Source organism: Alligator mississippiensis, chromosome 1, assembly GCF_030867095.1.
Source record: "Alligator mississippiensis isolate rAllMis1 chromosome 1, rAllMis1, whole genome shotgun sequence".
Taxonomy (NCBI): domain Eukaryota; kingdom Metazoa; phylum Chordata; order Crocodylia; family Alligatoridae; genus Alligator; species Alligator mississippiensis.
The window spans coordinates 286,925,035-286,950,978 of NC_081824.1; the positions used below are offsets into that span (position 1 = coordinate 286,925,035).

General features: G+C 39.3%; 1 protein-coding gene across 3 annotated transcripts in view; it reads left to right on the forward strand.

Moving 5' to 3' along the window:
- Positions 1–25,944, forward strand: part of GABPA (GA binding protein transcription factor subunit alpha) — a 41,826-nt gene that overhangs the window by 4,556 nt on the left and 11,326 nt on the right. For 2 of the 3 annotated variants that reach the window (XM_059720657.1, XM_059720656.1), the window contains exons 3-7: positions 4,252–4,396; positions 7,743–7,827; positions 20,561–20,806; positions 22,567–22,761; positions 25,823–25,879. In XM_059720657.1, the coding sequence (XP_059576640.1) occupies positions 4,252–4,396; positions 7,743–7,827; positions 20,561–20,806; positions 22,567–22,761; positions 25,823–25,879 (728 nt within the window). The remainder of the gene's footprint in view (positions 1–4,251; positions 4,397–7,742; positions 7,828–20,560; positions 20,807–22,566; positions 22,762–25,822; positions 25,880–25,944) is intronic. The other variant, XM_059720658.1, reaches the window with a different exon arrangement.

The following is a 25,944-nucleotide window of genomic DNA, read 5'->3' on the forward strand; positions in this document are numbered from 1 at the left end:
CTTTCCCACGGCAAGCAATTTTCCTCCTGTGTATGAACAGAGGAGAGAAGGATTTTGGTTACAGGAACTATTTTTGATACTTTAACAGCAATATCACCAGAGATCCTGGTTTTCCTTGATTTAAAAAATCCCACGTTTTCTGACTTAACACTCCCTCCCCCCCCGCCAAAATTCACATTTTTCTGTGATTAAAGTGGTGAATGATTAAAATGAAACACCACTACACGCACACACATATCAGAAAATTGGATTTTTTCTTATCAGAGAAAACGAGGCTCCCTGAACATCATCCCCACTACCAACACCCAGAATTAATTATTTTCTGTAGTTATGCCTGTCATGCTAAAAGGACCTTCAAAACCAAATTTGATCAAACAATAGTGCAAGCATTTGGATCGTCATCAACTTATTGTTGATTACAAATGCCATGAATGTATTATTTATGGAATAGCCTGTATCTCACTTATAAAGCAACATACAAAGCAAAATAAGCAAATACAGAAAATTTATAGCAGCATATAAAGCAAAATAAGAATTGTAACTCCAACACGTTTAATGATGGCAGGTTTTTAGTGTATTATAGCTGCATAGATGAAAGCTATCTTCCAACATTCCTTCAGAATAGTTAAACAGATGATAGGAATGCAGTTTTTTTGGTTATCTGCCTTTAGTTGGATTTATTTTTAAGGCCAGTCCACAGGACTTAAACATAAAAGCCTTCTTTTCAAAATGATTTTATTTTTAATGCTTTATAATAAAAGATGATATTTTATGTTATAATTATTGTATTGTGATAAAATATATGTCTTTTACATACAATATTATAAATCAGTGGTGCTCAGACTTCTGGCCCTGAGGGCCAGATGAGGCCAGTTTATGGGCAGGTTTGGGCCTTGGGGTCCAGCACCACTCCTTTCCTGCTCTGTGTACCAGGATTGGGTCCTGGGGGGCTGGCACTTGCCTTCCCCCACATCATACACTGGGTTTGTGGCCCAGCACCACCATCACCTCCTGCCCTCCATGTGGTGGGATCAGGCCCTGGGGCATGGTGCTGTCCTTGCTCAGCCCTGTGCACTGGGATCAGGCACCCAATCCAGTGTGCAGGACCCAAAACTCCCCATAGGTGTGGAAATTGGGCAGTGAGGTACCAGTGCCACTGTTCTACCACCATCACATTTCCAGACCCTTGGGGGAGCCCTCCGGGCTCAGTGACATAGAACCAAGGGCCAGATTTGGCCCGTAGGCTGGGAATTGAGCATTCCTAATACAAAATGGTTGAGACAGGAAGGTAAGACTTTAACCATTAACTATTTAACTTCTTTGTTTTCAGTTCCTGAGCTTTGTAAGTAACATGAAAATGGAAAAAAACCTTAACTGGGTTTTGGAATAAGGCTTTTTGGCCTTTTTTCCCTTTAATATTTTTTTTCTGTTTGTGTAAATATAAAAAGTATGTTTAAAAAAAATAAAATAGGATAAATAGGTCAGCAGAGCTCTGTGTGGAGAACAGGAACTGCTGCTGTAGAGCCTGTTGTTGGATGGGCTTTGTCCCCAAAAATGGGTGTTTCCTAATATTTCCTGGCTTCCTTGAACATCTCTAGTTCTTTTATCTGATGTTTTTAAAGCAAATTGTGTAAGCATTATCTTCAGTTAAGGGGGGCGGGGGTGGAGGAAGTAAAAAAGACTATCTGCTAGTGAAATGTGTATCTGTCTTTGAGGTCAGAATTCTGTTTCCACCTTTGCCACAAACTTCCTATATATGCTTAGTGAGATGCTTTAAACTATTCTGCCCACCTCCTTCAGTGACCTTGTTTGGAAAGTTTGCATTTCCATGTTCCACCAGCTGCAGGATGCATGGTGATTTTGGGAAATGGTTATTTCTTCCAATATATGACTTCATGATTCTGTAACCTTGAGTTTTTTATGGGGAGGGTCGAAGTTAGTATCGGTTTCACTGACTTTTCAGAACTGACTATTTTTAAAGTTTACTGTTTTTAACCATTGACCGCAATATTTTGCACTTCATATTTTTTGTTGTAATTGATCAAAGGGATATGTATTATAAAAGTGGTAAAAAATTAAAAAACCCAACGTTTTGTGTGATTTCCATGCCATTTTATTCAGTTATCTAAGCACTGTTCATAAGATAAAGATAGTTTTAAAAGCTGCTTAGTTACTATCTTATTTTCTTCAAATACATCTGCTTCATTTTGAGAGAGAATATATCTTGTCAGAGTATATATATGTAAATTACTCATGACTCAAACTTGTATCTCTCTTCAATCTTGGAAGATAAATTTCCTTGACCTTCTTAGTAAATCTGGCCAAAATTTTAAGCAGCATCTAAACAATGGCTTTTAACTCGCAAGTCGATTGCAGTCTTAGCTGTGAAGGGTTTATATAATCCCCAAGGACCCATTCTAAGTTTGCGGTTTGATTATAATAATTAGTGATTTAAATAAGAGAATGAGCAGCAAGATGATCAAATCTGCAGAAGATGCAAATTATATAGATTAGTCAGAACTGGAAGAGTGGTGAACATTAAAGGAACATAATGAAACTTGGAAGTTAGGCATCTTGTTAGTAGATAAGCAAATGCATTGCAATGCACACTGGAAGGAATTCTTTAAACTGCTGTATCTCATTGCCAGTTGTATCACAAATAACCACTCAGGAAAGAGGCTTGGGTGTCATTTATAAAAATATCTATTCAGTATACAGCCCTGGTCACCAAAGCACAAATCATAAGAGTTTAGAGAAAACTGGATAAAATATAGCTTCATTTTTAGTCCTATAAATCAGTCATTCTCCTTTCCATAATGTTCTGTTTCAGTAATTTTATTTGAAAAAAGAAATAGTGAGGATTTTTAGTTGAGTGCCCAAAATTGAAAGTTTTTTCTTGGCTGCCATGGATTAGACAGTTTTGAAGATATGAAGACTGATATTTTGGAGAAGATGTTAATGGAACTATGATATATGTATACAGAATACCACATCATGCTGAGAAGAGTGCATAGAAAACTCCTGGTTATTTTTGGTCCTGTTACACACAGACATTTAGTGAAATAGAGAAAGCATTCTGACTACTTGTCTAATCCAGTACAGGTATTCTTACGTTAAGTAAAATTTTCTCTATTTGGTAACTGGACTGTTAAAGTGATTCATGTAGGTATGTTTCTTTCCATTACACTTAATTTATACAATACTTGTTTACTGAAAGAGCAGCAGTGTTGCAGATACCTGAAGTGCAAAGGAGCAGAAATCCAGTTTATATTGATCATAACATAATTACATAATTGTCATCAGAAAAAAATGAGGAGTACTTCATTTTAAAGCATTGAGAGCAGCTTTTTTCCTACTCTTCTCAGCTTGTACATGCAACTTGTTTTGATCTTAAACTTTAAAAAAAAGTTAATTAGGTGTAGCTCTTAAACATTTTAAGAACGGATACTAAAACTATAAATGTACTCTTCCATCTGAAAAGTAGAATGCTTATTACATACACACTACTTGCAAGTTACTTAGAGCTAATAGATTTTTGATAACTTAATCTGTACTAAATAATTATCAGAAAGTAGTTTTAATATTTTTAGAAGATCCTATTCCTCCTGTTCATTCATTTTTTTGCTCAGAATAAGCTAGGATTTCTTTAGAATGATTCTTAAATCACTTGGAGTTGAATGTAACAGTATTCTTTGTCTGTCCAAGATGACAGCAGCTTTCAGTACAATATAAACATTTCAGAAGTTATCATTGGCTTTTGTGTAGGTTAAATTCTTAATCCTTTTTTAACTAGCTACCATTTGTATTAGTACTGAAACCAGAGGTGGCCTTAGCGGTGAGCAGCCACCCAGAGTGCTGTGGTCAGGGGGGCGCCACGCACACGCATGCAAACACGTGTGAGCAGCTCATGCTCACAGCAACTCTCTTCCACTGTCCCAGCCAATCCCCGCTTCTGGCTGGAAGAGCAGTACCTAGCCCGCTTCCTGCCTCCATCTGCTAGGAGCAGCAGGGTACTTACCTGGCACACCATACTACTCAGCTTCCCCACTGGACTGCGATCTGTGTCCCTGCCTCTGCCACAGCAGTGCTGCTGACTTGGGGGCGGGGGAGGGAGGAAGGGACACCAAAATAGGAGTTCCCCTAGGGTGCCGTTTTCTCTGAGGCCAGCTCTGGTTGAAACTCATAGTTACTGCATTTTGAAAGCTGTCTTTATGTTCATTTAGCAATTCTTATATTCTTTTGGTTTTTAAGCATTGTTGAGCAGACATACACCACAGCAGAATTTGTGAGCCAGGCTATTGACATCAATGAACCAATTGGAAATCTTAAGAAGTTGTTGGAACCAAGACTACAGTGTTCCTTGGATGCACATGAAATCTGCCTACAGGATATCCAGGTAAAGCAAAGAGGGTTTGAAAAACTGCATTTGAGAACTCTGCTTTGAGAACATTTCTGTATATTCAATCCCTTCCTTCTGCTCTGATGTTGGCTTAGAGTATAATATGTTTTATTTGGTACATAGGTTCCAGTTAGGGGTCTAATCTTGCAAATGTCTGGCTCATCGTCAGCTTGATATTGTTTAATACATGTACTCTGATTACTAATTCACTGCAAATAAAACTGAATGACTTTCAGGGTTTCTGTGAGAATTTTCTGAATGAAAGAATCATCAAGCTTTGAGGCGGGGGTGGGGAAGAGGCATGATTCTGAAAATAACTACACTACCCTTCATACTATACTTAAAATCAAATAGCTTGATTGTTTCCTACAATGCCAGTGTTTCTTTGAGATATTGTTTTCAGGCGTCCTGAATCCAGAAGTGAGAAAAGTACTTACAACAGTTTTGTTTGCTGATATTTCTAGGCATACTTCTCAAAAATAATAATAATTTCATGACATGTTCTTGTGAAGCTGAAAGTGTGATGCATAGTCATGGTTCACTGCGTAGGAAGAATGTATATTGGCATACCCATTGGGTTATTCTCTACCAGATTATTGCTGTATGTGTAAGTGGAGACACTAATACATGCTGTATTGCACTGACTGAAAGATGGGGGTTCCTGGTGCTAAAAGTGGTTTCCTTCCAGTTACTCAGCAGAGGAAATAATGGACTTTGTTTAGGCTGTGTTTATCTTATGTAGTAGATGAGCGTGCGATCACTCTGAGTTCCTTCTTTAGGTAGGCCTTGCTTAAAATATTTTTGAGTTTGCAAAATAATTACAAGTATGTGGTTTCTCAGGAAAAAAAGTGGAAAAACTGAATAGCAGAATCTTATATACGAAAATATGTCATCTTGCTAGCCTAAGTCCTTAAAGTTGAATATGGGTAGCTTAACAGAAGAACACTCACTGGATATATTTAGTTATATTTCTTATAAAGGTGTGTTACTTAATGACTTTAGCATAATTACAAGATCAAATATATTTTATAGAAAAAGCATCAAGCTAGTCAGGACATGATTGGATATTAACATACAAATTAAAATTTGTATCTACCTGAAGTTGTATGTGATGTTATTATGGTGGGGTAGTAACTGTCAGAAACTAAGCTTTATTTTTGTGTATTTCAGTTGAGTTGTTCCATGGGAATAGTGCTGACATAGGGAAACCCTGAGAGAATAATTCCTGTTATAGAGAGTTAACTTTATATTGTTACTTTAGAACTCAGGGGAAATGTGAAACTTTGTTTACTAAAACTGCAAATTACTTTTCCTGCCCCTCCCCTTTTTTATATTAATTTAGACCTGATTTTTTTAACCTTGTTACACCTCATTTTTTAGACCCCTTTCATTATCCTGTTTTTTTTCCTTTATGGTGATGTGCAAGTGATAAATAGTTAGAAATGGTGAATATATTGCAAAATGGGTTTTAAAGGATTACATGAAAATTTCTGTATCTTTAAAGTCACAACTAAGAAAGCTAAAAGATGCAACACTAACTGATAATGTTGTATTTGGAAGTAGCACAATGAAAACATTAGTAAACATAGTAAAATTCTCCATAGTGAATAGTATTTTTGTTTTGCTAATTTAATTTTTCCAAGGCAGACGTAAGGGCAGTCATGAAAGGCTATTGTGTAAAAAGAACATTTCTACTTTTGCTGGGCCCCATTTAGGATTGTGATGAGAAATCGACTCCATCTTCCCTTTTTAGTCTCTTATTTGATATTGTGATGGTGAAAGGAGGAGAAAGAGGAGGCACCCTATAGAGCCAAAAAAATAATTTGGCACTCTTTTAGTAGAAATTTTTTTTTTTCTAATGAATGTCATCATTATGTTCCCAGAATCTACTACATTTTACCAGCATGTAAAATGGAAATAGGTGATGAGAAAAATCAATTTTCCTCTTGCTAGAGAGAGAGAGAAGCAGAAAAAGGTATTTTTATTGACATAGAAGGATTCGGATCCAGTGAAAACAGCTCTGAGCTTGTTCCATGTAACAATTACAAGTGACAAGTGAGTGATTGGAGCTTTTAGCTCTCATCACAGGATCTTCTGGACACCAAGGCTAGATGCAGGTATTCAAAAAACCTGAGGCGCAATCAAATCTGATTTAGGCAGTTTTGTGTAAGCGGCACAGTTTAGATCGGTATGAACAGAACACACAATTTCCCTTTGGTGGTGGAGTGGGGGCAAATCTTACACCAGGCTCTACCATTTTTAAACCAGTCTGTGCGCCAAACTTCTTTTACGGATATAGACCAACTTTGAGTGCCAAACCACTTTTTTGGTACAGATGTAGACTGGTTTCCAATCACTTATACCAATAAAAATGTAATGTCTGTACCTAGCCCAGGTAGTTAGACTCTGATAAAAATGTCCCTTCCTCCATCTGTCACCCCTCTTGTGTTCCATTCAGTGGCTAAAAGGTGGTATGTTGCTTTGAACTTGGTTGCATTAGAAAAAAACAGTTCTATTGTACATTTTTGGATATATGGTTGTGACGCATGCTTTGTTACAAAAAGGTTAATCTACATGAGAGAAGAGTGTTGTAATGCAATGAAGGGTGTTAGTCCTTGTCAGAGATGCATTCAGAGATTAATCAAAGTTGGTGTGGCAAGATGTAAGATTTCCAGGGTTGTATAGCTAAGGAAGCAAAGGTTGTCTAGGCAACTGTTTTTAATCACTGTCCTGGGGCAAACCATTAAGTAGCTTTGCTAACAGAATATTGTAAACTTTAAAAAGAAATGACACTTTTGTGTGAAAATATTAAATGTATTGTTGCAGTTACCAGTTTGGATCAGAAAGAGGTATTTTACTTTCTTTCCTTTGCTATTTGATAACGTATTATTTTTCTGTAGTTTAACTATTTCATCTGTGTGCTGAGGTTTATCAAGAGCATTAGGGAGGGAAAACATAGTCCAGAACTACGTCAATAAAAATTGAGAAACATCCAAGTGCCAGGGGTATGATTCCTGGAAACTTTTTTGGTCTCATGTGACCCCGGGTTGAAAGAGTCCCTTTAAGCGTTATTCTTCTACATTGAAACTCTTTTAATTAGTTGAAGTAATATTTTCAGAGATGAGTGTAGAGGAATAATTTGTCTAAATGGTTGTAAAGAGACCTTTTTATTTATCTAGATAAAGAGTGCATTATTCATGCAGTCTTAATTTTTAAAAAGTTGATTTCTCTAGTTATATTCTCTGAAAGCCTGGCAGATTTTAAGGTATAGCACTTAACATACAAGAAAACTTTCTGAATGTTTTGTGATGCTAATAATTTTTTTTTAAATCTCCTTATTAAGCTGGACCCAGATCGCAGTCTCTTTGACCAAGGAGTGAAAACAGATGGAACAGTGCAGCTTAGTGTACAAGTAATATCCAGGCAAGGTAAACAATTAAATGTTTTATTTGCTGTAGACTAGAATAAGCTTTATCGTAAATACATTCATGCAAAAATGCTGTTTTTGAATTGTAATATTTAAAATGTAACTATGATTCATGCTGCTACAGGATGAATTTTGCATTGTACCATGGGTTTATTTGATTGTAATTAAAATGTATTGTGGCCTGAAGCTACTTCAGCCTAAAATGTGTTACTCTCCTCCAGTGAGGGAACCAGTAGGATGGTAATGGAACTCCTCAGTACCCTGCATGTGAGACCTTTCAGTGAAGATAAGCAGTTGCTCACTGGACAAAATACCTGGGAAGATGAAAGATAATTGCCACCAGCTAGTTTAGGCTATCTCAGTAAAACACATGTCCTGGACTACCTTATAAATACTTAAAATATGGGGGGTGCTGGCACAAGTAAATATGCACAAAAATTCTGGAGCAAAAAGGTTAGGGTCATCATCTGTTTGCGAGCTCTTAGGATACCATATTGAAATAAGCCGTTGTGACAGATAACAAGTATCTGCAATCTGATTTGCGCTTGCTCAAGAACTCCTTTTTTATGACATCAGTCAAGAAGTTCCCGTTTCTGGAACTATTAACTCTCCATTTGCCACATCCCTTGCAACTGGCATCTCCAGTCGCATTTACAGTGCATATATTTTTGAATGGCTTCAGCTGCTGAAGGGGAATCTGAATATTGGCTTTTGGGACAAGCATGGAAAAATATTAGTTTTCCATTATGTTTGTCCACTTAAGTGGGAGTAGTTTCTGTTAGAAAAGGGTCTCTACCATCCATCCCCACAAATGAAGTTTAGCAAAATCTGGGAGTCTCCCAATTGTAGTAGCTTTGCAGCCCATGTGTAGTTTAAATTGATGCTATATTATCCTTTGTAAAAAGGATGTACCAGCAAGGTTCTCGTTTCAGAGGTAATGCTGCGAGTCAAGTTTCTAAGAGTTTAGGGTTGCAAGATTCTACATATGCAGAGGTGGGTTACTTTCTGGGCATAAAGTACTGTAGTGGGATCCCTCCTTAGTGGGACTTAAAAAAGATACAGACACATGTCTGAAGGAATTGGGAAGATGGCTGTTAATTCAGGAGGGACTTACATATAAAGTAAACACATTATATAGATTTTAATTTTAGAATACTTAAAAGTTAATGTACTGCAAGGGTTGGAGAAGGATTTAAGGATTTAATACTTGTTCAGGGTCATAGGACTGGTAGGCTTCCTAGGCCATCAAATCCAGTTGGTTGCAATCAGAGGTAAGTGTTAACTAAGGCAGCTCCGGAGCCTTCAAAGTCACCACTGCAAACACTTTCCCACAACTATAGAGAACTGTATTCAAAACACTCTGTTAACATTAAAGCTGTGCAAAGCTTTGGGTGCTGATTCGATTCGGAGGCGATTCGGCCCAATTTGGTGGCCAAATCCAAATCGAATCAAGAGACCAGTAAAAAGGTTCAAATTGATTCGAAGCTCTCCAAATCTTTGGAAGAGATTTGGAGATCTTTGATGATTCGGACAGTCCCTGCTGGCTGGAGCAGGCAGCTGGAGCCAGACTTGGAGCCAGTAAGTGGGGGTCGGGGTACGGACCATGGGAGGATGCCTGCCAGGCCCCATCCCTTGCCTGTTCCCCCAGCCCCCTTGAGTGCCCTCCAACTGCTGTCCCAGCCTCCCCAGGCTGCCCCGCCTGCCCCACCTCCCAGTGCTTTTAAAAAAAAGCCCCGACTCACCGGGTGGGCGGGGCAATTCCCACTGTCCTGCACTGCCCCATGCTGCATGGGGGGCTGTGCCATGACCCACCCTCCTGCCCCTCACTCCCCCAGTCCCCCTCATGGTTGCCCTGCCTGAACCAGCTCCAGCCCTTTAAGAAAAAAAAACTGAGAAAAACCCTGGGACTCACCGCTCGTGCAGCAGCCTTGGGGCTTCAGGAGGCTTGTGTAGAGCCCCCCATGCAGTGGTGGGCAACGGGGATCACCCTCTGCTGGCAGGAACTGGTGAGTCTGGGGGTTTTTCTCGTTTTTGTTTCCTTAAAGGGCTGGAGCTGGGGCAGCCATGGGGGGACTGGGGAAGTGAGGGGGGTTGGAGGGCTTGTGCAGAGCCCCCTATGCAGCACCCAGTGAGTTGGTGTTTTTTTTTTGTTTGTTTTTTTTTTTCCAAAGTGCCAGGAACTGGGGTAGGCAGGGCAGCCATTGTGGGGCTGGGAGAGTGGGTGGGGGTGGGCCTGGGTGATTTGGAGATTTGGCTACTGCCCCAGTTCGAATCAATTCAGGACAGTGATTTGAATCAACAAATCAAATCACTGTTCCCCAAATTGGCCGAATCTGCATCCAAAGCGAATGCTGGCTGTTTCTCACAGGCCTAGTGCGAACATGACACAAAAGCAGAAACCAAGAATGCTGCCAATGCCCTGGCACTGCAAGATTTTGTAGCAGTTTGTAAATATATGTTAAGAAGATCCCAGGAAAAGTACCATGGCCTGTGGTAGAGACAGGGACAAAAACTTCATGGTTCCTGCCAGTTTGACCTATGGGAAAATTATTTCTAGACCCCAGATTTGGCTATTGATATGACCCTGAGCAGAAGTGCAAGACTCTTAAGCCTGGGCTTTCTAAATAACCTCTGGGTTTTCTAAGTATTGATAGAAGTATTAAGGCATCCAGTCAAAACCCCAAGTATTAGCAGAAGCCAGCATTCCCCAATGGAGAAGGTAGAAAAAAAACCCCTCAGAAGCCAGTAGTGTTCATGAAAAGGGGAAAAATTCCTTCCTAAGCACACCTGGTTAATAGCAAAAGAATTTAGGTCTCATATTATCAAATGCCTTCCACTCTACAAGAGCTACCTTCAGTTCAGAGACTGCAGACACCAGATTGCATATAACGTATGCTGATGGGTGTCCCAGAACTTCCTATCCTGGCATACCATCCCTTTTATGAACATATCCAAATTCATCTCTAAGAGGCAGGTTCTTCATTCTACCGCTTTGCTGGGGAGACCATTCCAAAACTTCACTTCTCTGACAGCAATCTTGTGATTTCCAGTCTAAATTTATCCATAGCCAGTTTGTAGCCATTTGATCTTAAGCTAGCAATGGCCTTTTTTTAGCCGAAAAAGCTTCTCTTTTTCCCTTCCCTAATATTTCCCCCACAAATTTGCTAGTAAAGAGTCCCCCTCAATCTGTTGCTAAACTAAGCAAGCTGCTATAATTTTATACATAAGAAAATTTCTCAATTCCCTTGACCATCTTAGTGACCTTCTTTGAACTCATAAAAACATTTTACGTTTATTATCTTTGAACACTGGTACCCAGAGCTGCACATAGAATTCTAAATGCAGTCTTAAAATTGCCACATACAGGGGTATTAGAGACTATATTGGCAGCATTCCATATGGCATGCCAGTCATACAAATAATTTCCCTACACATGCGTCCTCTGTTATACACCCTAAAATTGCATTAGTCTTTTTCATAGTTTCATTGCATTGGTTCATGTTCATCCTACAATCAACCAATACACCCAGGTTCCACTTTTTTTCGTCAGCCTGTGCATCTCCATCCTATAGCTGAAGTCTTTGTTACTTGTCTTTAGATGCACACCTTTACACTTCATAGTGCTAAATTTTATGCATTTCTTTTGCTCCATTCCACAAGACTATCTAAATCTTTCTGTATAATAATCTGGTCCTCCTTTGCATATGCAATACACTTATTTCCCTCCCAAGTTAATATAATTACAGATTTAATGGAGACACTTCTATCAGCAACCAAGGTTACTGATCATGTTAATCGGGGCCTAAGCCTGATTTTTGAGGATCACTACTGGTAACAGCTCTCCACTCATGTAACCCCTTTTCAGTATAACCCACCGTAGACTCCCTTTGAGCCAACTTCTTATTCATCTTGTGAATGTAGCATTGATCCCTTCCTTACTAGTTTGACCAATAATTTCCCACAGGGCATGGTATTATTAGATCTAGAAGACTTAAGTTCACTGCATTATCCTTATCCAAGAAATCAGTGGACATAGGATGATAATAAATTACTCTGATGTGATTATCTTCTGATTAACCCAGGTTATATGTTCCATTTTCCACTGCCTTTCCTGTTTTTAACTATGTTTTATTTCCATGTGTTCTAAGACCTTACCAACTGTTGAAGTCAACTTAACAGGCTTGTAATTGTCTGAATCACTCTTTCTCCCTTTTTAAAAAATAGGTACTGCATTTGCTGTTTTCCAGTCATAGGCACTCTTTGAAGATTCAAGCTAGTGGAATTGCTATTTTGTTTGCCAATTCCTTCAGTATTCTAGAATGGAGATTATTGGGGCCTCCCTGTTTTGTGACAGCAGAAGCTTAAGTTTATTCTGTATTCATGTACTCAGTGCCACGTGGTAGGCCATCAGTATCCTCCATTACCTGTTATCCTCATAAAGACTAAAGCAAAGTATTTGTTAGTTCTTCAGCCATACCAAAGGTTGATCTCTGCCCCACCCTCAGCAAATATTGGCCCCACATTTCCCCCCTGGATTTTTTCTTTATTTGTATGACAAAATAAGTTTTTGATTATTTGTTTTCATATCCTTTGCAAAATCAGCTTCAACTAAGCTTTTTGTTATTTGTTGTTCAACATTCTTTGACCACAGACAGATGTTCTTCCATATTGATCAGTTCCATTTTTCATTGTTTGTAGATGCTGTGCTTATTCTTAATGGCATGTTTGGATTCCTATTCATCCATGCAAGTCTAGCCCTTCCTTATCAACTGTTTCTCCATGCTTGGGGTACAAGTTGATAGTAGTTATACTTTTGCTGTATGATAGTGTTATGTCTCTCCATATCCAAGTGTCTTAATTTCTGGATCCACTTAGCCTCCCTAATTGCCTTAGTTTCTTAAAATCCAAGACACTTCTGGACCAGGGCTGTCCAACTTCTCAGTAGCCAGGGGCTACATGCTGTGGTTGCTTCTTGACTGCCTTGCTGCATGAGCCACAGACCTCCCCAGACCCTGCAGACTGCACTGTCCTCCCCCAGAGGCAAAGGCGGAGCAGAAGCTGGAAGGAGGGGTGGGAGCCTGGAGATCCCAGCAGCAGCAGCAGGAGTCATGGTGACTAGGCAGGAGTCTGCAAGCCATGAGTTAAGTTTAGGGGCTGTATGCAGCCTATAGGTTGCCAGTCGGACAGTATAGACCAATTCTTATTTCAATTCGTGATCACTTGATCCAAGATTATTCTCTATAGCAAGTTTTTCTGAAAGAGCCTCTGTTATGGCCAAAACCAAATCTAAGGCCATGGACAGACACGATGCTTGTAATGCTGCAAGTGCCAGAGCACTTGAAAGTGCTACAGAATTGTAGCACTATAAGTGCACATAGACATGCACAGCCTCCCAGCTGGAGTGCTGCAAAGTCATGTGAAGATATTCATTGAAGTGATCTCCAGCCATGGGGACAAGTAGGCGGTTTGCTCGGTCCTGCAGTTTTCATCTCCCATCAGTGTATTCCCCTCTACTGCAATGCCAGCAGGTTGTCAGTAATCAAGTAGCAGTGCCTCTGTACTCTCCCAGACTTGCTCTCAGTGACTGCTTCATTCTTCCTGCCTTCTATTGGAGGGGTGGAAGCAGAGCACTGTGGGATGTTGGAGAACTGAAAGATCCCCCTGACCTGTTACAGTGGACTGTACAGATCTTACATGTAGTGCTACAAAATATAACACTACAGAGAAGTTCCAGTTTTATCTAGAAGTGTTTCTGTAGCACTTCCACCATTTTTTTTTTGTTAGTGTTACAGGAGGTGTGCATGTCTGTGCGCTTAGCTTTTGTAGTACTGCAGAACCATTTATCTCATTACGAATGCAGTTTCTGTCCATGGTCTCAGGTAGCTTTTCTTTCATTGGCATAGTCACTGTTGGATAGAGAACTCTATTAGCCAACTCATCCAGAAATATCTGTGTTCTACTGTAACACACAGTGTCAGTTACCCAATCTGTATTGGGGTAATTGAAGTCTCCCATAATCAATTTCCACTAAAAATTTTCTAAAATGTTGTGATCACTGTCCATTTCCAAGTCTTTACAATATCTGTTTAAAGAGGGAATTTGTGTATGTGGAGTGAGATACGGAAGTGAAATAACTCTATTCTCATATTGTTTCTCTTTGATTTACTGAGGTTCACTTTAGATTGCAATTCATGCATTTTACAAAATTAAGCTAGCAATAAATTTCCAGTCTGTGGTGCTAATCTTTGTGATGGATTGGACTCTTCTGTTTCTTAAGAGGCAATCTGTTATACCAGTTCAACTGTTGTATTAAATTTTGATAAGCCATCTGTAAATATAAATGAAGCAACGCCAGCTGCTAAATAATCCAAAGTAGTTCTTCTGTAGTGGTTCATAAAAAAGTATCTTGTTTCATGTCAGAGCAGATTAGTTAATAATGCAGATGCCAACATACTGCATTTCATAGTTGGGATTTCCAGGTATTGGTTTATATTTTTAGTTAATTTGGGTGATTATTATTGTTGTTCCAATTCAGTTGACTTTTTCCTTTTACTGTGAAGCACGCTGTTGTTTTCTTCTTCTATTCTTACTTGTCTCCTTTTTGCTGTTTTGGATATTTTGCTGAGGTGGGTATGCTGAGGTTAAAGGAGTATGGGGCACTGTTATTTATACACATTTGCTTCTTTGTATATCAGCAATTTTGGGTGTGGTCAGGGTCCATATTTTAGCTCTGTAGAAGGAATCTGAGGAACTGAGTTGCATGATGTGAAAAATTTAGAAACTTAATTTTCAGAGGTCTTTGAAATTAGAGGAAATCAAAGATTTCTTCATTTTATTCTGCCATGTTATTCTGCCACATTTGATGCAGAGATTTGCCCTGCTTCATTATAGATTACCAGTGTGTTTAGAGAGAGAGAGCCAGGATCACTTAAGTTCTGGCTGCATACACATAGCCTATAAAATAACTTTTCCTATTGAACTCCAGTTTTTTTAACATGTGTTATGACATGACTCGGTATCAGGTGACCATTTACATCCATGAAGTGTAAACACTAGTATTACAGAACACGGGTGTTTTAATTCTAGATCAAACTGGTGATCTGTTCATTCCCATGTTCTCTTTTGGCTAGTATGCAGCCTCCAGTGATGAAGGTGCAAGACCTCTATAATGGAATGACTGCCATTAGGACCAAAAAGTTAGTGATTGGTTTACTTCCAGTAGTCTGTCCTATAAATATTTTTATAATCTCTTATATAACTTTGGATGCTGACAAAAGTAATATTTGCGTAAGTGGTGATACTAAATACTTTCCATTTTTAAGATTTGTTTCCAGCTACTAGCAACTTTGTCAGATTTTAAACAATTCAGTCAGAAATTTTCCCTGCTGGCTGTCTGCCTTTAAGTGAAATCTAAACTGGGCATTTTTAACCAACAGTGTAGCTGTTTCACAAGAGGAAGTTTAGACAAATTATTTTCCCATTTTATAGACATGTCTTGACTTTTTTACCAGGAGCAAGAGTCTCCAATCTTTTGAAGCAGTCTTGAAATATGGCAGTGGAGTCAGACTAGTAGCAAAGATGGGCCTCTTGATGTCCATCTAAATTTGACTAAAGTATAAGCCTCTGAAAAAATAACATTTTCTTCATTTGTGGAGGCTTGTTACTACTCCTTCTAGTGCTCAGGGAGCCTCAAAGTAGAGAAGGAAGCCATCTACTTGGAATACTGAATGATGGAAAGGGATACAGGTAGGAGATTTGGTTGGCATTGATGAAAGCGACAAAGTCGGGATCAGAACCTGCGAGGAACGACCGACAGAGAGAAGTGAGTCTGGGCCAATGGACTGATGCAACTGTAGCCTTGAACAGTCATTCATTTCTAGCAGTGGAAAGTTCTGAGAAACTTCCTCCACCAGATTTGTTTCCTGGAGAAGGAGCAGTACAGGTGCTCAGCTTGCAACTGTCACCTCTCCACACCTTCCCCAGACCAGGATGATCCCAATCTGGTAAAGGTGTGGAGAACAGCAGCTGCTCCACAACTTGCCCTGTGGGGAGTTGAACACCACTGCAAACCTCCTCACTCATTCCCCTGACTGAGGAACCCCAGTCTAGAGAGTGGGCTGGGAGCTGCGGCAGTTGCTTTAGGAGAGCCTCTCCAAGCCTGGCTTTTGGCCCTGCTGCTGCCACCCAGCTTGACCCAGCATGGCGGGACCTGACGATGGAGCCTGAGGGTTGCTGGAGAGCAAAAGAGTTTTCATGCGTGCTGCATTCAGCTCTTGGAAGCAGCCAGATGGTGGAGCAATTTGGGGAAGAGGTGGAAAGTAGCAGCTGCTGCTCCCCTTCCCTCCTGGACAGGTCTGGGAGGGAAGGAGAGCTGCAGGGAAAAGCTAGCATGTTTCAAAACCAGGCTGTTGGGCATCTCACCTTTATTAAAACAATGATAAATCTATTCAAGATTGTGTTCACCCTAAAGCAGCCAAGCAGATGATTAGGGCACAACAGATGGGATGGGCCCTACTTCCCTGGTCTGTACTGGGGCCTCCCAGCTGGGGCCACACAAGCCTGGTGAGCCACAACATGCCCTTCCAACCCCAGATTGTCCTGCATCTCTCTTCCCCTGTTCATTTGCAGCCTTGCCCCCAGCTTTGATGTGACTGCATGTCCCATTTGTGTTGTGCATGCCATAGGTTGGCCACCCTGTTCTAAACAAAAGGTACACATAATCAAAAGTCTCATATCTTAATGCTTGGTTTTATTAACAGAAAGTTGATTTTAAGGAGGTCACTGCTAATTAAATCTACAGGATTTGTACACACATAAAATTAGAGGATACAGTTATAGCAAGAGGTAGCAAATTTAAAACAAACAAAAGGAGTGTGGGTTTTTTTAACTTAGCATGTAATTCACGTGTGGAACTCATTGCTACAAAATGTTGTAGAGGCTGATAATTTATCTAGGTTTGAAGAAGTGGGACAATTTATTCAGGACAGGTCCATCAGTGGGTATTAAACATGATAGTTAAGGGAGTAGCCTACCAATTAGGACTACCTAGTCCTCTAAATACTAGATGCTGTAAGGGGCAAAGAGTAGGGAACAGGTCAGTCTGGATAGGCCCTGAATATATTCTCTTCTCTTTAGCATCTACTTTGTCACTGAGGTACAGGAATGATATAGGATGGACCAAACTAGATGGACCTGTGATCTAAGCCAGGATGGCACTTCTTATGCTTTTGTGTTCTTAACATTAACATAAGATTTTTTTCCTGCCATTATATGTTTATGTAGTTCTTCCATCAGGATTTGGCTTAGATACTAACTTTCTCTGCCAGATCATGATTCCCTCTTTCAAATTCATGATGGACTCTTTCAGTTCACATATGCCCCTTGGGTCCTCAATAATTAATCAGTAGTAGTCAGGTGCTTAATGGGGGTGGAGTAACAGTAGACTCTTACCACCTTTTTGTACTTTTATGTCCGCAGATCCACTTCTTCTCTTGTGTACAGTTTAACAAATACATTTGAAATCGTATGAATGACCAGACCTGCACCAATCTGACAGATTTATTATTTATAGACCACCTTTCCAACAAAGGCTTATGACAGCTTACAGTAAGAGAATAGAGTAACTTAGAAGAGAATGAATATAAGAACAAAGCAACTTGAAAGCAACTAGAGAGTGTTCCCTTAACAAGTAGAGTTAGTTGAAATAAGATGAAAAATTGAGGCATAGATATAAATGGCTGAAGCTTTTTGTAAGACCAGTTTTTACAATGTAAAGAAAGGGTTCTTTAGTGATATTCAGCTGTGCAAAAATATAGTATGGGAAATAATTTATGGAACATAATCAAGTGGAAATCGGCAGATTTAAAAATTGTCACTGAAAATTGTCAGAAATAAAACTGCAAAATGAGTAATTCCTTACACATTAAAGTTGGAGGAAGAAATTTGAAATCAAGAACTAGTGTTTCGTATGTAATGTGTGTAAGGAAACATGTTTGCCTATGCACATTGGAGTGTTGTCCTCTGTTTTCTTACAAAATGAATGAAGGGAATGATGTGGGAGTAAACACAGACATCCATTGCATTTATTTTAATTTTACATTGCAGAAAGGTAGGTGGCAGGCTGTTACTTCAGAACATAGCTACTCACAGTCTGGATCCATTTACAGTGGATTAAACAATATACTCCCCGTTCTTTTGGCATGTAGTTGAAAGACTGAATTGTTTTGTGTAGCAAGTGAGCAGTTCCATAGGAGAAAATGTAAACATACTGGTATGCTTTCCGCATTCTTTGAGGATCAAAAGGATGACCTTATATCCCTGCTGCCTTTTCTAATCTGTCCTAGAACTTAAAACTAGACTGTTGCTATTTGTTAAAAACTATGATAGCTTTGTTGAACATCTTCTGGTTTTTATTAAGTCTTTACTTGCTTTTAATGATATTCTTGACCATTTACTTCATTAGACCCTTTAAAATTTTGGTATTGCATTTATTTTAGTCTCCTTCACTTCCTATTTCTGAACACTATTTTTTGATCATCTCCCCTTCAGTGGCCATGGAAGTGCCTTGGTAGAAATGTGATCAAAAGATTACATTCTGCTGTTCCATCAGCATAAAATAAAAGTCACTTCGCTGACTTCACAGTTAGGTACTTTCAAGCAAAATGTGGCCCCAAAATATCTGCTTTTCTATAGCACTTTTTATTGAGAGATTGCAGCCTTCATGTAATAATATGAAAAGGAATTTCAGTGTCTGTGTTTTAATATGTTCCATTTCACAACTGAAAATGATTTAAAATCTGTTTAAATTGATTTATAATAAAGGGGAGCAGGAAAGATTTTTAGTTTTGAACAGGGAATTTTGAAAAGTGTTTAATCAGGTATATAGGTATTCAAGCAATTTGTCACTAATTTTTGCAAAGAAGATTGTATTTTTATGATGGAATTATTTATAGTACTTCAGAAAAATGTTGCATTGACAGCCCATGTAACTGGTAAATGGTGGGCAATATACACCTCAGCTTGTAAGCCTGCAAGTGAGAGCAGCACCTGAAATGTGACAAATGATCAAAATGTTGAACAATACCTGGGGGAGGCTGCCCATTTCATCCTGATTGTCTGATTATAGTATTCATTCAGAATAGAGCTGTTAGGGTTATCTTTCTGGGTTGTTACAGAGATCACCTCCTTCCAGTGGTGTCCTTTTCTCTACCTCAGGCATAAGTTTCTTCTTACTTTACAACAGTTTCATCAGCTACTTCTGCTGTACCTATCAAATAATTGTCACAATGATGTCATTATTTTTGCTAATTAGAAAAGCTCTTCAGTTACTTTTAAATAGAATCCTTTCTGAAACATTGTGTTCCTGAAATAATGTCTTACTACACAGACTTCCACATTCAGTCAACATTCGATCTTCTGCATAGAAGAAACTTTACATAAAGAAGAAACCAAAATTTTCCTTGAATTAAGAACCCTAGACTTGCACTTGTAATTGATATTTTTCCCTTTGACTACTTTAAATCTAAAACTCTTAGTGATTACTACTACTAATAAATCACCATAGTGAAACACTAAAGAGTTACCTGCCAGTTTTGTTGTCTGACTTACCAAGTGTTTTAGTTGTTGCTTTTTGCCCCATTGTGTTTTGATGAGTTTGTGCAGAGGCTGTTAAGATGAATAAAATGTACGTACCCTGTCCAAATACTGTTTCCTCAGGCAGCTGTTCTTATTAAAGTCGAGGGAAGTTCTGCCTAAGCGAGGAGGTCAAGATTAAACATGATTAAAGTTTATTTTTAATAGTTCTCTTTTACATTTTTCTCCATAAACAAACAAATTGGCTAGCAAATATCAGTAGGTGTTACTGTCATATGAATTGATAAGTACAGACCGAATCTCATGCTAGGTATTATGCAAACTTAGGATAGTACCAAAAAAGTTACCTGGGGATTTATTCGTACTCCATAGAATAAGCTCCATGGAGTTACAGGGAGACCTATAAAATAACAGAGAAGTTATATGGATAGCATAGTAAGGAGTCACTGGAGATCAGCTGGAGACAGGAATGGGACAGTGGAGCGGTATGAGGGATTAGGATGGAGTCATGAATAAGTCTGCAGGTCTGTTTTAATAAATGTAAATGGGGAAGCTGACATTTAGTGTTACCACAGTAGAAGGGGTGATGTAACAAGACTACTAATGATATATGTAGCACTTGAGAGTGGTTTACAAACAAGACTCCTAACACTTGCAGAATAAGTACATGTATGTTATCCTTTGGTCTCGAGAGGAGTTGAGTGACCCAAAGTCACAAACAAATAGCTAGTAAAGCTAGACAACTTAACAGCCTATGCAATTTTTAGAATGGCAGTATTGAAATCATGCAGATCAGTTTCAAAAGCATGTTCAGTCTTCAAAAGTAGCCATTTTTAAAGTAATACCTGGTTTTTGACCTCTGTGTTTCTTCCATGGGAAAAAGTGCACTATTCTGTTACATGTCCATACAAAGTTCCCAGTCAGTTGAATGTCTGGAGTGAGATCTCACGTTCTTCTTAACAGTTAAAGAGGAAAGTGAATCATAGATAAATTAATAGAAGAAGGAAATTGTGATTGCATAATGAATTATGTGCGCTATGTGAAAGGTGAATTTGGAGGAGTTTAAATGAAAGCTTTTTATGTGGTTCCTAGTGCTCAAAGGTAATACTTCTTTTCTGCATGTTTGTTTTTCTTTCATTTAGGAATAGACCCTAAGTTAAACATCCTTGAAATTGTAAAGCCTGTTGAAACTGTGGAGGTAGTGATTGATCCAGATGCCCATCATGCTGAGGCTGAAGCTCATCTTGTTGAGGAGGCCCAAGTGATAACCCTGGATGGGACGAAGCACATCACAACCATTTCAGATGAGACTTCTGAGCAAGTGACACGATGGGCTGCAGCTCTGGAAGGCTACCGAAAAGAGCAAGAGCGCCTTGGAATACCCTATGGTAATTGGACAAGGCAGTTCTGTTAAGAAATGCATGATATTAATAAGAGGTGGAGAGTGATGAATTCAAGTGCTTGGATACTGTCTTGGCAATTTGCACTGCTGGTGATGAGTACAGTACAGATACCTTGACATAGCAGGGAGTCAGGGTTTCCAGTAATTCTTCATTCCCTCTCTGCCACCCCCTTATTTTTATTTTATTTTTTTTTAAGAAATGCACATGATTTTGACAGCCTTTCACTTTTAACCACCTGCCTCTTAGCCTAGGTTTCTAATTTTTGCTGACTGAAATATTGAAGATATTTTAATTAAATTAAAATTTCTTTCAGATCTAGAGCCTCTAGGGCTTTTTTTTCTTTTGGTTGCTGCTGCTCTGTATTCCTTTGCTTGTGTAGGTTGGGCTCTGTCTGCATACTTGACAAGTATTTAAATATTACATATCATGTTTCCTACTATTCCATTAAAGTGATAATGTCTTCCACACTTCTACTGTTCTATGTTGCCCCATGGTATTGATATTACAATTGTCTCTAGGTGATGCACGTGCAGCTGTGTGATATATCAGTTTAATATTGTCCTACAGGATATCATTTAAAAAAAAAAAAAAGTTCCACTATACAGTATATTATAAGGCAGTGGTGTTCAGCCCTTTTGCCTGGACAGCTGAATGGGCAGTGCCTGGTCCATCTGCGGGCCAGATCTGGCTGGTAGTCCTTCATTCAGCCTCATGGAGGGGAGCAAGGGGCACCTTGGCCTCAACCCAGGACTGCAGGGGAAGGGGCCTTGACCCAGCCGTGGTGGAAGAGAGGTCTTAATGAAGCCCCTACCCAGCCTTTGGGGCTGGAGAGGGATTTGATACATCCCTTTAGGGGGGATTATGGTCTGGCCATCAGCAGAGAGGGCATGACTCACCTTTGACCTACCACAGGGTTTGGGGTTTGGGAATTTAGCAGGGAAGAACGGGTGTATTAATTGCCACTGCTCCCCCACCACCAAATTTCCTGACCCATGGGGAGCCCTGTGGCCCAGATGCAGTGGATCTGTGGTTTGCATTTAGTCCATTGTCCAGAGGTTCAGCACCCGTGTTATAAGGTATTTAAAATAACATACATACCTTTTAGGGGCAACTAACTTGTCTAGAAACTGGTGTTATTGTTGTATAGCACTGGGTTATTTGACTGATCAGGAGCTGATGAGTCCATATCCTTTTTAACCTGGAGACCAACCATAATTTAAAGAAAAAAAATACTGTTGTACCAAAAGTGCAAAATTCTTACATTGATGATTTTATGTTTTGCTAACCAAAATCCTTTGAATAATAACATTGGTGTTTTTCTACTACCCAGCAATTCAAACAAAGTAGGTTTTCAGTACATCTGGATTGTTAATATTAAACTGCTTTCTTCTTTTTCTTCTCATCTTTTTATAGTAAAAATTTAGATTCTTATCCTTTAGTTGCAAAGGAATCAATATTGATTTTTGCTTGAACTGCTGTGCTGAATGGCCCAGGGCCAGGCTTTATTACTAAAACCAGGCTTTTTTTTAAACTTGAGTTTCAGTAAAGATATTCTTAATGAAATTCATTCTTTTCATAAGACTGTTCAGTTATTTGTTCCCGTTACGTGGTACAGCCATGTGTAGTACTTTTTCTATGGTACTTTCTGTTTTTAGTTCCTGTAAGAAACAGTTGTAGAACATCTAAAATGGACAGTATTTTTAAGAGTTGTTTTTGTTGTTTTTTTCTTTTCTATTTTTCCTTAGACCCTGTACAGTGGTCAACAGACCAAGTGCTTCACTGGGTGGTATGGGTGATGAAGGAATTTACCATGACTGATATAGACATCAATAGTCTTAGCATTCCGGGGCGAGAGTTATGCAGCCTCAATCAAGAAGACTTCTTTCAGAGAGTTCCTCGGGGAGAAATCCTTTGGAGCCACTTAGAACTTCTCCGAAAATGTATGTGAGCCCTCTCATGTTTTAGTTGCTGTTTTGTCATTAAAAATAACTTGGACTATTCATTATTGGTTTTATTTTCCTACTTCTCTTTTTTACTGTGAATGAATGCTGAATATTAGATAACCAAATATGCTAGCAAGAATACTCACTGTTATGAAAGTTAAGTGTACATATTAATCTGGTACGCCTTTCCTCAGATTTATTCTTAATCTATGGTATTTACTCGAATGCAAGACAAGGTCTTTTTCCCCCAGTTAACATGGGAGGAGAAAAAGCCCCTTCTTTTACATTTGCCTGCAAGGGAACCACATTATAAATATATTGCCTATCTTTGAACTGCTGCTAAAAGCAACATGTGTTACATGATAGAAACCAACTATAAAGTTGATTAAGGTGCAGCCAGTCCTAAGAATTACTATGAAGTGCATGACATATATGGGGAAAACTTGCTGTTGAGAGCCTACCACAAATATAGTGGGTTTTGGGGGGTTGTTTACATGAAAATTTTGTGTGTCCCAGGTCAAATATGCCAGATCAGGTCCAAGTCAGTTTGAATCATTCAAGAACCATATATGGCCCTGCTTGGGCCAGCCCCAGACTGGGGCTTCAGATACTTCCAAATCCTTTGGAAGGCATCCTGTGTGCAGGCTCAAGCCCACATGCTTGGTGTTCTGATGCCCCCAAGTTTTGCTTGCCCTCAGCCATATGGCCACAGGAGCAAGCTAGGAAGGAGTCTTCCATTTCCATAAAGGCGGTGTGTGGCTGAGATCCTCCTACTGGAAGTTGGCCAGCGAGAAGCTATCTATGAGGTGCTCCTAAGATTTGTGCAGCCCATCTGAATAAGACCTATGGTAGTGCCCATTGAGCATAGTCCCTTTCACCGGTGACTCTTTTTTTTAAAGCCATGGTGAGCCACTACACTGCACACATTTCAACCTCCTTTTGACTTCCACAGCTGAGCTGCACCTTACTTTCTCATTTCCACTAATTCCTGTTTCTTGACCAGCCTTAAAAACATTTGGCAAACATCACAAAATGGGCCTCGAACAGCTTACCCAGAATCCCTCTGTCAACTGCACTCTCAACCTGTTGCATATGATTAGTGTGGCCTCACCCTCCATAAGGAAAATAGACCAGGTTTCCCTGCATCTCATCTGCATATACCTTTTTGGAAGAGCCTAGGACACATAATAAGAATATGCAGTTCCAGTCATGAGTTGGGGTTATCTGGAGTACACACATACTGAACAGTGCTGAGCTATGGGGTCACCATGGCTTGAAATGGTGTTGAATCTGGTGGGGCACTTCCATGTGCTGAGAGCATGTAGGGTCTTGACAGTAAGGAGAGGTAGAAGGGCCTGTTGAGCCCCAGCTCAAGTCTGGGATCGTGCCCGGTATGCAAAGGCCAATAAAGATACCAGGGGTGAAAGTACAGAGAAGGTTTATTGCTAGCAATAAAAGGTGCGAGCGGAATAATTTCACGTAACAAGCACACTAGATTACTATTTCTAAGCATCTTTTATACAGGAGTTTTTGAACCTCCATAAGCATCCTTGTTTGCTGATTGGTTATAGAGGAGTGACACAAGGAGTTCTTTACTGAGCATGTCTCTATACCTGTGTTTTAGCCATGTATCTCATTTACATACATGTATGTTTCATTAGCATACTTTTTCCCCACCTAGGGGCGTGATTTTTAGTATTTTAATGAGCCCTATAACCCAGTACTCTGTTTCTTATTTTGTTTTCAAACCTCCTTTATCTAAGACTGTCTCCTCCTTATCATTGCAGATGGGCATTCATCACATAACATTCTCTTCTGCTTCGTCTTTGCATAGTGGTTTCTAGGTCACTCCTTACAGGCCGGCCAATTGTAAAAGCAGATTATACTAACCTGTCCTTGTGGTAGGTTACCTGACAGGGGAAACGCCATGTATCTGAGTCCAAGAAAGCAGTTTTCCTTAAGCCTCCTGGGGATAACTGTTCTTCTGGCATGGTTTAGTACCTGCTGAGGTGTTGGGGCTTAATGCCCATTTTATGGAAGTGGGAGGCTCCTCCCTAGCTTGCTCCTGCAGCCATATGTCTGAGGGCACGCAAAACTTGGGGTCTGCACATGGGATGCCTGCCAAAAGACATTGGAAATATCTGAAGCCCCTGGTGGAGAGGAGGATGTTTGCCCGTTGTATGGCCACTTGCAGTTCTGGACTGACTCATGGATTTGGACTTGATTTGGCTTAGAACATTAACATTTCTTTTAAAAAATGGAAAAAGCTGATGGGAAGCAGAAAGCAAAGGGACTACTTGACCCCCTAGATTTATTTTCCCGTCTGTAGCAGTGGGAGGTTGACAAACTCAAGACAAACCTCCAATAATTAGGTTCTATACCTGGAAAATTATGGAAAATATATACATAATTCCAAACGTATATATTTTCTGTATATAGAATCTAATTATCTGGAGGTTGTCTTATAATATTGGTCATCTTGTATTCAAGTAAATATGGTAATATAGGAAGTAAATTGTGAGGCTTATAAGTTCTGCTTTGGTTTTAATACAACTTAGGTTCGTTTTTTATTTTTGACAGTTTTTAATTAATTATTGATTAAGTGCAGTTTATGGTGCACATTGCAATCATACATAAATGCAAAAGGGAATAAGCCAATGCACTCATCTTTCAGGTTTGTCTGTGTGTATAATATTGAGGTACAGTTAAGTTAAAGGCAGTTGTTGATTTCTGTCTCAGTGGATTTTGAAACATTTTAAAAATCCTATAAGTATAAAAGTAAATTTAAGAAAGGGGGAAAAAAACAATAGTAAGGATCTCATGCATAAACTAATAGTGAGAATTAAATGTCTTCCCAGATACCCATGTGCTGTGCATGCATTATATATATATACTGTTAAATATTTTATTTCTGTAAGTTAATTTTTGTATACTTCTAAGCCTTTATGTTATGCTCAGAATTCCAAGCTGATTTTCTGTTTTAGAAGTCATTGGCCTTCAAATGACTTTCTAGGGAAAGGATTTGAATAAAGACTTATATTTTACTTTTACTTTGCAGATGTATTGGCTAGCCAAGAACATTCTGGAGAAATAGCAACTGTTACTATTGATCAGCGTGAGTAGTAATGCCAGCAGCTTATTAAGACAAGTATCTGTCAACAAGACGTTGACATGGCAGAT